Source organism: Phoenix dactylifera, chromosome 13 (assembly GCF_009389715.1).
Source record: "Phoenix dactylifera cultivar Barhee BC4 chromosome 13, palm_55x_up_171113_PBpolish2nd_filt_p, whole genome shotgun sequence".
In the NCBI taxonomy this organism is placed as follows: Eukaryota; Viridiplantae; Streptophyta; class Magnoliopsida; order Arecales; family Arecaceae; genus Phoenix; species Phoenix dactylifera.
This window is the reverse complement of record NC_052404.1, coordinates 7,227,278-7,239,798: the sequence shown is the minus strand read 5'-3', so window position 1 is coordinate 7,239,798 and position 12,521 is coordinate 7,227,278. Positions and strand designations below refer to the sequence as shown.

The 12,521-nt window shown below is 37.2% G+C and overlaps 1 protein-coding gene across 1 annotated transcript; it reads right to left on the bottom strand.

The window, feature by feature from the left end:
- Positions 1-167: 167 nt before the first annotated feature.
- LOC103720649 (aldehyde dehydrogenase 22A1-like) lies at positions 168-11,808 on the bottom strand. Its single transcript, XM_008810464.4, has 14 exons — positions 11,482-11,808; positions 11,323-11,366; positions 10,690-10,791; positions 9,098-9,225; positions 8,620-8,742; positions 5,651-5,804; positions 4,481-4,584; positions 4,310-4,388; positions 3,531-3,626; positions 3,234-3,371; positions 2,199-2,414; positions 1,925-2,116; positions 660-803; positions 168-583 (listed from the first exon to the last, which is right to left on the bottom strand). The coding sequence occupies exons 1-14, from the start codon at positions 11,591-11,593 to the stop codon at positions 419-421; spliced, it is 1,797 nt and encodes a 598-aa protein (XP_008808686.1). The 5' UTR covers positions 11,594-11,808; the 3' UTR covers positions 168-418.
- Between the last annotated feature and the right edge of the window lie 713 nt (positions 11,809-12,521).

The window sequence follows — 12,521 nt, the reverse complement described above, 5'->3', positions numbered from 1 at the left end:
ACAACTTGGCCAAGGTAAGTCTATTCCATTCCAGACTCAGGCATTCGGACACCACAAGTCATGGACTCTGACCGAAATTTAGGGTTAACTTTCTATTGCAGTTATGTTGTTATCACCACAGTTGACACCAGATTATGTTGTTATTCTAACTTTCTGTGGAACAAAGGTATCCCAAATTAGCCATCTCTTTCCCATTTATCTCAATATGATGAACCTATAAGAGATCTAGGCATTAAGTGGAAACGAGACAAGATTCTGGTACTCAAGAACGCAATGCAACACAGGTGCAAACCTATCCCGGCTACCTCAAAACAGAATAAAAAAGATGTTCAGAGCACAGCAGAGGCAGCAAATTTAGCGATTAAAAGATCCCGCAAAACCAAACCCACAAAAAAAGTAGAAGCAAATCATACAAATTTCATGGATCTTCTAATCGCCCTTTCTTCGCAGTGGTAGTAGAGCTCTGCTCTGAAAGGATCTTCAACACATTGACCAGTGCCCGCAGTCTTTCCCACACATTCAAGCCGTAGAGAGCTTCAACAAGTGATTCCTGGAACTCGAAGCCATTCTCCGCAACAGGGTACTGTTTAGACAAGTTAGAAGTGCATTAGCAAAATAGACATCATACTTAATTTGGGGCAGGTTTTCTAATAGCAGACCTGGATGGGCTTTGGGATCTTTGTTTTAATGAACGGCCACCACCTATCCTCAACTACTGACTTAACAAGACAGCAAGCTCGCAAACCTTCCACACCCGCAAATCGTCCAAATCCACTGTGCTTTACACCACCAAAGGGCAAAGACTGCATTGAAGGAGAAGAAAAAAGGTAAGCAGCCAGTGGTGTTGAATGCCAGATCTTCAGTGTATTGGAGGGAAACTAAACCAGATTTTACAGCCATGTAAGATCATATTCCGGCTAAGATGTATGAGAATCGAACAATATTCACTTCCGTGCTAGAAGTATGGAGCAAACACTAGTTCAAGGGAAAACAAATATGATCATCCGACCCCTGTTAGTAATTGCAAATTATTTTGCTTATCGATCAACACTTGCCATTGACATATTTGTAGAGCAAATTCTGGTGTGCAGTGTATCTACAAAGCTTCCCATGGAAACCATATAAAGAGACTCATGGTTAAATAGGATTCCTGCAAATGCATTTTCTGGGGCCAACAGAGCACATCAACATTAGCAGCCTAGGAAAGGCCACAGCCATAGGCCACCAGCCCACTGCCCACAACATGAACAATTCATGTGAGTTGACAAAATAGATACAAATAGACAACAGACAAAATATAATACTTATTTTGCTCCAGATTGGTTCAAAAAAAATGGCTAAAATTTCCTATATATAAGCAGTAGCATATATAGAACAACATTCAAGCAAACACAATCAATACTGTTACTCCTTGATAGTATAAGATATTTCAAGTAATGGTGGAAAAACAATGTTTACAATGGGTTCTTATATTACAAAATTGCAGATTTTTAAAAGAAAAATTGAGGAATCCGCATACGAATATAATAAACTAAAATACCATGCATCTAACATCAACTTGTTTTGTTTTGCACAACTTTTTTATATCTTTTGATAAAAAGCAACTTAATACTATTAAAAGTTTAGTAGAACAAATACACAGGCAAACACATTAAATGGAGTAAAAGCATGCAAAGTATCTAAATCCCCAAAAAAAAAGTTTGCAATACATCAGAGGTACCACTTAAGTCTTAACAGAAATTATTGATGAATAAGGACCCATATTGTTGACCCCAAATAGTTATGACAAGGCTTAATTTGTTAGATGAAAACTTTACTACTCTTAATTATAGATGAATATAGTGTTGTCAGTGGATCACTTGATTTCAGTATTGAATGTAGCTCAGGAAACAAGGCAAGCATAACAGATGCATCTTTCAATTACCTGACACATATAGGTCGATGCAAAATCATTGATTGCTGCTACTCCACAATGCAATTGTGAAGCTATTTCAATGGAACGCTTCTGGTTGCCAGAAAATACAGCACAACCGAGTCCATATTTCGAGTCGTTTGCAAGTTTAATAGCCTCTTCATCAGAACTGAATTTCATGATGGGGATGATTGGTCCAAAAGCCTACAGATCAATCAAACATGACTTTTATGAAGAATATGACATGGGAAAAGTAATTTTTAAAGGTTGACAATTTCTCAGCTACCTCCTCTTGCATCAGTTTCATCGAGTGATCAACATTCACCAGAACGGTTGGAGGAAAGAACTGATCCACTGCATCTTCTCCCAAATTGCCAAAGCTTCCTCGACCAACAATTTCAGCCCCTTTCTCCAGAGCATCATTCAAAAGATTTTGAAGTTTTTCAGCATGCTCTTGCATACATATTGCACCCATATCATATTTGCCAGCTAGTGGTGGACCCTGAACAAATAAGATGGTCAACTAAAGATGTAACTCGAATTTATTTTAGATTCAGTATTTCAATCAACAAGCAACCACAGCGTAATTCAAACATTCACATATTTAATATGGACTAGATGATGTGTACAGACAATGAAGAAATTACATGAAGAAGCATGAACTCATGTATTTATCCCAGGAATCTTACGTACCTATCGTAAATGAAAGCAGGTAAATCCAAGAAAATGATGAAGGAATCCAATTCTGAAACCGCAAAAAATGGTTAAAATCTTGTTGTCGCAAGAGTACGACATAAAATTTAATCACAAATTACACCCTTGTAACTCAATTTGTACCGGTATAAACATCTGAAAAAAAGAAGCAAAAGAAAATAATAGCTTATTCAAATTGAAGTTCACTAAAATCATGATAACTCATTTAAGTAGATGAAAAGATGTCTCTGATTTCCTCATACCACTAACTTCTTCATTAACCATTCCAGAAACAAACCAATGTACAATATTTTTGTGGTAAATTACTGCTGTAGGAATGTAGGTGTTATTGGAAATGTTGAATGCTTGTAACTGAGGTTTTAGCTCTTTTATACCCAAATAAAAAGGAATGCAGTCGTTATTAGAAAGCATTAATAAACATACATAGTGCCTAACAGTCATCTATCTCAAGAATTTTGTTAATAAATACATTGACGTCTTCAATTCTTGACTAACATTTCATGTTAGTATACAGTGGTTTGACTTGCAGTATTACAGGACATCTTTAGAACTTTAATTTATGATATAGAACATTTTAACATCAGCTGAGCTAGATCGATGTACTTACAACAGAAATAGATTTAACAAGTTTGACTATTTGAGCAACAAAAGTAGAATAGATATCTTTGTGAACATAGAATCTTTCAGCACCAGCACAGTTCTGTCCACTAGACTGGAGAGCGCCTCTAATTGCAACTTGCACTACCTACAAAAGGGAAAAAAATATATCAAGCAACAGATCAATGGCACTCTACAAAGGATCCTTCACATAACAAAAACTAATACATTTTTTATTTTAAAAGAGAAGAAATCCAATAGAATGCAGCAGATATATAATAGTATAACAAGAAAGAGATTTCCATACATGAGGTACATCTACATCCTCGCACACAATAAATGCATCTTTTCCACCAAGCTCCAGGGTGACAGGTATCAAATTCTCTGCAGCTTTTTGCATGATCTGTAATATATGAAAATATAAATATGAAAAATCCAGCGAATAAAGATATCAATAGGAAATTTAAGGTGAACAAATCAACAGTTCATAATAGTGACCACTCATGGCATTCCAGAGCCCTTAACCTATTAAGCCCAAACCCATATACCTGGGTTAAATTAGTGTGATTAATCTATATTTAAGTCTTATATTATTCGTTGTCAAAATATCTTATAACCCTTCCCCAATGGATCCTGAAATATGAGCAACTACTAAAACTAGGTATTAGCACCCTTGAAGCTCTTCCCCTATTTTAGCTAGGTTAGGACTAGATGAGTTCAGTGATTCTGAAACTAAGGGGAAAAGAAATGGAATCAAATACTTGTAAAGATGAAGTGTGATACCCTCCACTTAAACTCCACAGTTTGTCAATTAGAATAGGTTGCAAAAGTTTGCCTACAGAAAAATATATTTTCCACCCTCATAGAACTCTAAAATTGGTTATTTTTGAGAACTGCAACAGCATGATGAGAATGCCATTACCTTATTATCAAAAAACAATGATCAGAACTGAATATATAGAAACTTTGCACATCACAACGTAATTTTGAAGGAAGGATTGGTAAACTCAAGGATTCAGCAACATGTCAGATAATTAAAGGAGATTAACAACTAGGCAACTAGCCAGGATATCATGCAAGCAATACCATCTTGCCCACTCCAGGTGATCCAACAAAAATGATTTTGTCAACTGAAGATACAAGAGCCTGTCCTGTTTCTGCAAATCTGCCAAGGAAAAGAAAAACTATAGTATCAAAATCAAATTCTCTAATAATTCGATTGCAGAACAAACATGAACTTTGAAAGTCTATGTATACCCTGTTATTATGTGAACCAAATTATCTGGCGCTCCTACAGCTGCAAGAGCTGCTTGAATGATTCGGAAATAAAAGCACCCAGACCAACTTGCATGCTCTGAAACCTATTAAAAAAATGACATTCGGTCAGATAAGAGGTCATGATCAAAAATTACAAATGTGCCCTTAATGGTCCAGATTTTAATGCCTACTTTGCAGGATATGAATCAATGTAATTCATAACAAAGATATTATTACATCGTTACTTCAATACAGTCGCATAAACAGAAATAATAAAACTACCGGTAAATGTGCCATCTGCATTGAAGTTTCTGCATGAGCAGGGACTAGACTGATCTGAATCTACCCAATTCTAACATGCACTGCCAAGTTGTTGGCTCAGAATAAACCACCAGTAATAGGCCCAAACATGCAGGACCAACCCAACAATGAGTAACTGAAATTAGACAGAAATTCGTCTCATTTCAATGCAAAAGATCAATTCCAAACACTAAAGGTGACTTTACTATCCCTCTCAAGTGCATCAAAGGGAAGACACATTGTTGACTGGACAGGGTTATCATCTCCAGCAGGCAGGGTATCATTGCAAAAGCCTCGCCAAATTGATCTTTTTAATTTCAACAAGGCCAAAGACAAGCCAATTTTCTCTGTTTTATGTACATTATTAGCTATCCCAGATGCAGCATGATACACATACTCTCAAATAAGTATCTCAAAAACCCCAGCACTCCAATGAACAATGTCTGCTTAAATAGGGTATATTTCTCTTTAAAAAAAAGACATTCTACAATGTTGATTCTTTGGTGCTTTCTTAAATTTAGAATTCATATAGGTAATTTTTTTAACACAACTTCCTATGATAAGGTCCAGGATTTGAGATAAGCTGGTTTCTGAACTTCCACATGCTACATGCCCTCTCAAGAACAAATCAAGCACAGATATCTTGCATACCAAATTTTATTACATGTGTTCAGCGGCAGAACAATAGTTCATAAAACAGAAAAAAGTGGGCTAATTTCCCAAGGTAAAGCATCTCCCAGCATAAGTGCATAATAAAAAACGACATAGTTCCTAGGAATTCCCTTTATACACATAGATATGCAGTAGTTTCATGAGATACTAACTTTAATCAGGAAAAAACTGAACCAAATCCTAATTGAAGTAGGATACCTTTATAACTGCAGCATTTCCTGAAAAGACTGCAGCTAGCATTGGGTTGAAAACATTGTGGAAGGGATAATTCCAGGACACAATTGCCCCAATTACTCCTAGAGGATAAAATTCCACTTTTGCTCTCTTGTGTAGCATCGATCTCCCAGAAGATCTAGACACCAGTGAAGTTTGAAGTAAGACTTAAAAAATTAATAAATTCAAACACATTTACTTATCCTGCAAATTCAAGAGCTCATTCTACGGCTGAGAACAGAGAAAGAAACTATCCATAATCTTGGCATCTAGAATCTTTTTTTTTTTGATAAACCAGACGGATTACACAAATCTAATGTGAATACATCCAACAGAATTAGAAAATAAAATGTAATGAAACTACATCGAGAGACCACTAGTATTCGTCCCAGTCCTACCGCCAAAATGATCCACAACAAATGATGCCACCCAATCTACCGTGCTATTCGCTTCCCGATAGATATGTGGCACAAAACAGTATATGACATCTAAAATCTTATTTCCATTATGACTCCCTTGATAAATAGTATGACATTACATATAAGAAATAAACAATGTGCTATATGTGTGTGTGTGCACACGCAGATGCAGTTAGAAAACAACAGCAAATGTCATGCACATGCCACAATATCTACAACAGGTCCTAACCAGTTAGGTGGGTCCCACATTTAATATAATTGCATGTTGTAGAGAAACTAGTCTTGGCATCTAGAATCTTATTCTCATGATGCCTCCCATGATGAACTGTATATGACATTCAATACAAGAAAAAAAAGGCATTCTAGATATATGGGCAGAGTGGACACAAAACATCAGCAAATGTCATGCACATGTCAGACGCCTACAGCAGGTCACTAACCAGTTAGGTAGATCCCACACAAATCTAATTACATGTTGTATGCATGCAACTTTTTTCTTTCTTTCTTTCTTTTGCATGTGTGCATGTGTTCATGTCGTTGTAAATCTAGCATTATTAATAAACAAAGCAGAAGGTAAGCAAATCAAAGCACAAAGTCAAAGATGACCAAATGCATGAATATTTTTAACATACTATGATCTTTCTTGTAGGTACAATTGCATGAAAATGCACATTTAGTTTCAACACAGCCATTGAAGATCAATATCCAAAATCAAAACCATGATATTATTTTCTTGTTCAGATATGAACTGCCATCAGAAGTATTATACAGTTGTACTATTATAAGTTCAGAAAATAGTTTCATGATTTGTATAGAGATGGCATCTATATTGTACAAGTCTAGCATCAATCTTGATAAGTAGAAAACATATGCAGTCCTAGTGTTGGAAAGGCAGAACTACTGTTAGAACTATTGTAATGATAGCAAATTTATCATAGATATCCATAATACTTAGCCAGACACCATTATCACATCATACTGCCATTTCTTCTCATTGTCCCAAAAAACATACATGTGACAGTAAAGACTGTTATAATATTTATCCATCTGAAGGTTGACACAATTGTAAAGAAATGCACCAATTCCATATTACTTTTGAGATAGCAAATATTTCTCCATTTGAATGAAACTGCAAGGAAAATGATCTCTGGTCTATGTTTATGTGTATACATGCATAGATTTATTCAACATGAGCATTAAATTTAGGTTTCCTTCCAGTGCAACAATAGCCTATTAGGTAGGGATAATGTTAGGTCGTCCAAATTGATTCTTGAAGATCTAATTATAGTTAATTTATAGAGTTCAGATTCACCTATATCCTTTCTTTTATTCATTTTTCATTTAAGCATTTGTCTTGGATCAGCAAATTCAACTTATCTGCTGCGAAGAATGGTGGGCTGTTATGGGAGAGATTAGGAATGCCTGAAGGAAAGGTAGCCCCGAGGCCTTCTCGATCAAGTTCTTTGTTCACGCGCATTCCTTGATTCTGGTGACCAATTGAATATGGGAGAAGGTCTTGTTCTATCCTGAGAAAGGGGACAACCAGACAACAGAACTGCTTTTCGATTTCTTCTTTTCACCTTAGAGCGAGTCGAACTCGCTCTCTTGCCACGCCTTTCACTCATTCACTTGAGTCGGACTCTGTTATTTTTGACCAGTGTGCTTCTGGAAAGTGTGTTTTTTTATGATGCACATGTTGTTGAAACATCTCCCGTAGACTTTGCCTATGTTGGATCTTTGATGGAATAAACCTATTTCATGAAAGGGGAGGGGTTGAGAGCCCATGATTCGATGCTGCCAGCTAGCCTGCCTTTCTATCCGCTGCTGAATGAAGCCACACTAACGGGGCGCTAACGGTAAGAAAGAGCACCATGGGACCGGGGAGCAGGTCGCGCTCCCGCCTAAGGTAGAGGAAGAGGTGGAGCTCACCCGCTCATGCTCTTCACCAGAGGAATGTTCCTTCGGTGGAAGGATACCTGAACTGGACTTTAACTTCACCCCTTTTAGCAGAATCTTAAAGTCTTCTCAGCAGGATTTTTGGGATTTCTCAAGTAAGTTCGCAGCAGATAAGTATTCTTTCAATCCTCTCCATGCAACCTTGGTAAAAGAACAGTCCGCAACCCATTTCTTCATATTTCATAAGCAAATTACCATGATGCCTCAGAAACAAAAACAAAAAAAAAAGATTACATGGATGTAGGCCATCTTCATTTGGTCTTCATATCCAATAGTTTTAAGATGGTGTTGGCTTTGAGCCTAAAATAACTTTCAAGTAATTATTTAAATGGTGGCCTATGAATTAAAGCTTAATTTCAGGCCAGTAAGTTAGTGGAAACGAATCATAATTGCAAAAATGAAGTCACAGGAACAGGTTATTTAGAACATAAAAAGATTATTTAATGTAGAATTCAATTCAACAATGTTAACTATCGCATGTATGTAATGCATCAAATAGGTAGTAACACTGGAAGCAGATAATTATCAACAAAAAATCCACAGATACACTTTTGATTGTAACCAGATTTTACACTGAACCTGTATTCAGGCTTTAGCCACCTCTCGCCCTCTGCTAAAAGCCAAGTGATCTTCTCACATGTTGTCATGATCTCTCCCAAAGAAGCATCCACCATTGTTTTTCCTGTATCCCGAGAAGATATCCTGTATAACATAAACAAGAATCAGATTTCTGCATGGTTGATAACGCATTGATTTGTAAGCTAAAGAAGGCATTCATAACCCAAATGACCAAGAAGGCTGTGGCACTGAAAAACAGTTGGCACAGAGATCCAAAACAAATAGTTGAGAACATGGAGGGAAAATCTTGCTGCAATCTCAATTATTTTAGAAAACATTCAAAGGTTGAAGTCCCGAAAATATCTTTATAAAGTTCTCTTTGAAGAAGAGTATTGCAACTTAAAGGCTGGACGTACCATCTGTAACTCCCTGACACTTGAACTGCACATTTAAAATCAAACCACAATAAAAGAATTCTGAATGTTGTTATAGTCCTTACTCGCATATAAGCTCCTGGTGTTCAATGATGTATTTCAGAAGGATTCGCAGAAATTGACGTCTTTGCCTGAAGCTACTCTTTACCCATATCTTTTGAGCTTTCCTCGCTTGTGCCACATGCTCATTAACCTAATCAAACGAATTTCAAGCACACTTCTTAATAAAGATAAAGTGCTAAAGTTGAGCAAAATATTCAAAATCAAGGAAAAGGGTGACTGTGAAGCCAAAAGATCTAATATTCTAATATTTTAATGACACAGAAAAAGAACTAGGTTATAATATTCAGTAGATACATAGGAGAATATTAGCTTATCTAGATCTTGATAACTCTTCCAACTGCAACTTGCAATCATGAGGCCCATGTATTTTCACATTGGAATAACGAGCTACATATTGGATGACTAATCATTTTCCATATCCATAATATGTGTTATCGGTATCAGGCCAACAGTTCCTAAACATCACCAATAAAAAAACATATATAGTTGTTCAAAAGAAACTGCATAAGATTTATCAAAAAAATCATCCACAAAAGCCTTTTTCCTAGATTATAGATCAACAAAAGAAATTGCTGGTAATGAAATTTTGACAATAGTGTTGCTGGAGAGATGCTATGATAATCATCATGATGCAACTTCACTTTGGTGGGTTGTACCCTTGCTGAAGATAGTATTGCTTGAATAATGTTTAGCTCTTAATCAATTTACCGATGTGCCTACGGTAAAGACAACCTTGATTATCATCAAATACCAAACATGTCCCCTGATAGAGACCAAGCCTTATCCCACCATATATGCCATGCATATAAAGCAAAACATCTTTACAACATTGCTGGAAATGCCCAATAAATAAGCAACAAAGTAATTGTTAGTTCCCTTTTTGATAAATCCCTCAACCAAGAATAAACAACTGACTGGAAACATATTCCTAGTCATCCTTATGTAACTTGATGAGCTCAAGAAGGCAAATTGTAATAAGACATCAAGAATCTTCTCTTCGTATATATACCCCTGCAATACTTATCATCACTTATCAGTTACACTACCATGGCAATCAAACATTTGATGAAAATAATTGCACATAACCTGTGCTTTAGTGTTGCTTTCTATTAATAAAAAAGCATTAAACTGACAAATGAAAATCTGATTTGCACCTAGAACAAAAATGGATATAGCGAAAACCCAATTCATGGCCCATGAATAAATGGAATGCTTATAGGTGAAGAAGGTAACAGTGCCCTCTAAATTATCCTCAACAGAGAATCTGTGCAAGATGAAGCAGAAAATAATTATAAATGAGAAATCAAGAAAATAAAAGGAATAGGATTCCAAAAAAGAGAGAGAGAGGAGGGGGGGAGAGAGAGAGAGAGATCAGTTCCAATCCAAGCAATGTGCAGCTTCTTTATTAAATCCATCTACAAGCTTAAATGAGGAGTAATTCTCTTCTACAGTTGATTTTTTTGTAATGGAAATTTTTCAAACTTATTCCGATTCTGTTTCTAACCTCCATCCAAACTACAAATATAACTTAGAAAGTAAAGCTCATGAAATCAACTTATGAATACCAATAAATTAAAAAAATAATGTCACTAACCTCATCAGGTGTCAGTGCTGGAAAATATCCAAGGTACTTCATCGTCGCCGGCTCATAGCACTGAACCTTGTCAGTCTGTGCCATTTTCCCCTTCCGTGGAATCTAAAACAAATCAAATAATGAAATCAAAATTCTTGATATTTGGGTAAGCCGCTCCAGATGCATTAATACTTCCCAGATATAAACCCTATCAACAAAACCCAGAACGTTCGCAAAATTTGAATCGTAGAAGATCAAAAACATATAATTACAACAAACAACAAATTTATAGACGTCGCAACAGCTAAATTCCAGCACTAGCGGAGAGATCAATATCCTAAATATGCAAAGCGAACCAACACCAGTTAACAACAACCTGATACTCCGATCATAAATTTCCCGACAAAGAACCAGCTAACAGCCACATTGTCACCGTTACTAGTTTAATTCATTTTCCTCCTTCAGAAAGAGCTCAAAAATCAGTTCTGATCCTCTCCTATTTGCTATCTAATGGTTCTATTTTAAGTCAAAGAGCATAGAATCTTCAAAACTGCACGCAATGCTATAAGATCAACCGAGTAGACCAAACAGGGATGCGATCAAAAAAAGAAACCCTAGAAATTAAACAAAGAAGCAGACTCAGGGGCTACTCACATAAATGTAGCTGTTCTCCTTGGTCTGGCTCCCATCTTCCAACACTGCCGCGAGTTTAAGCTCGTTAGGCATCAAAAATTCCCCAAAAAGACCAAGAAATCAACAAAAAGACACACAAGCCAAAAGGAGCAGAACAGGGGAAAAGAACAGCGAGAGTACCATCAGAGGCGTCGACTTCGATGGAGGGGACGCTGGGGGGGATAAGAATGAGCAAGAAGCGGCAGACCGCGAAGGCGAACCCGAGGACGAGTAATGGCCACCAGAACGCCATTTCCAGAGCTCGGACGTGAGCACCGGAGATCTGGAATCTGAAGAGAACGTACAAAAAACCCTAGGGTTTGGCTTTGGTGGAGAGCACCGGGAAATCACGGAAAGGATATTTAAAAAAGAGGGATAAAAAGAGCCACATCCGTCGCTAGCTTCCTTTATTCTATTCTCTTGGTCTCAGACCGCTCGAATAGGACGGCGATCTCTTGGTCTCAGACCGCTCGAATAGGACGGCGATTTTATAGACACCGAGGCAGGGAGTAGAGGCAGCGGCAAAGATGGTAAAATTGGAGGGAAAGAGGGCCAATTTCAATTCGGTATTAAGTTTTTTTTACTTATTTACTGGGGTAGTTCTATATACACCCCCCTATTGCTCAGGACACCCCCAAAAACCAAAAAAAAAATACCCAAACTAACCTTTAGTGTAATTACCATATTGCCCTTGAAATTTTCTCATACACCCCCCCCCCCCCCTCCTCCTCCTCCGTTTCGTTTTGAAAAGAAAAAAAAAAAAACACCCCTCAAACCCCCCTTAAACCCCTCCTCCCCCGTTCCCCCTTCTCCCTCTCGTCGCCGGCATTCTCCCGATCTCCGACCACCTCGCCGGCTTCTCCCGGAACCACCTCGCCGGCTTCTCCCGAAATTTTTTTTTTCACGGTTCGTGCTCCGTTCGGCACTGGATCGCCGAACAAAAGACTTCTGTTCGGCTGAACAGTGCCGAACAGAAGCCTTCTGTTCGGCAACCCTCAACCGAACAGATCTTTTCTTAGATGGTATAAAGATATTTTACTTAACCTAAAATGTCCAACTTTAACACATTTTAGATGGTATAAAGATACCTTTATGACTAGAGTATTCCAAGTAGGTGATCCTAATACTGAATTATGGAAATCTAAATTTATAGATGGATTACCATATTTATTTGCTGCAAG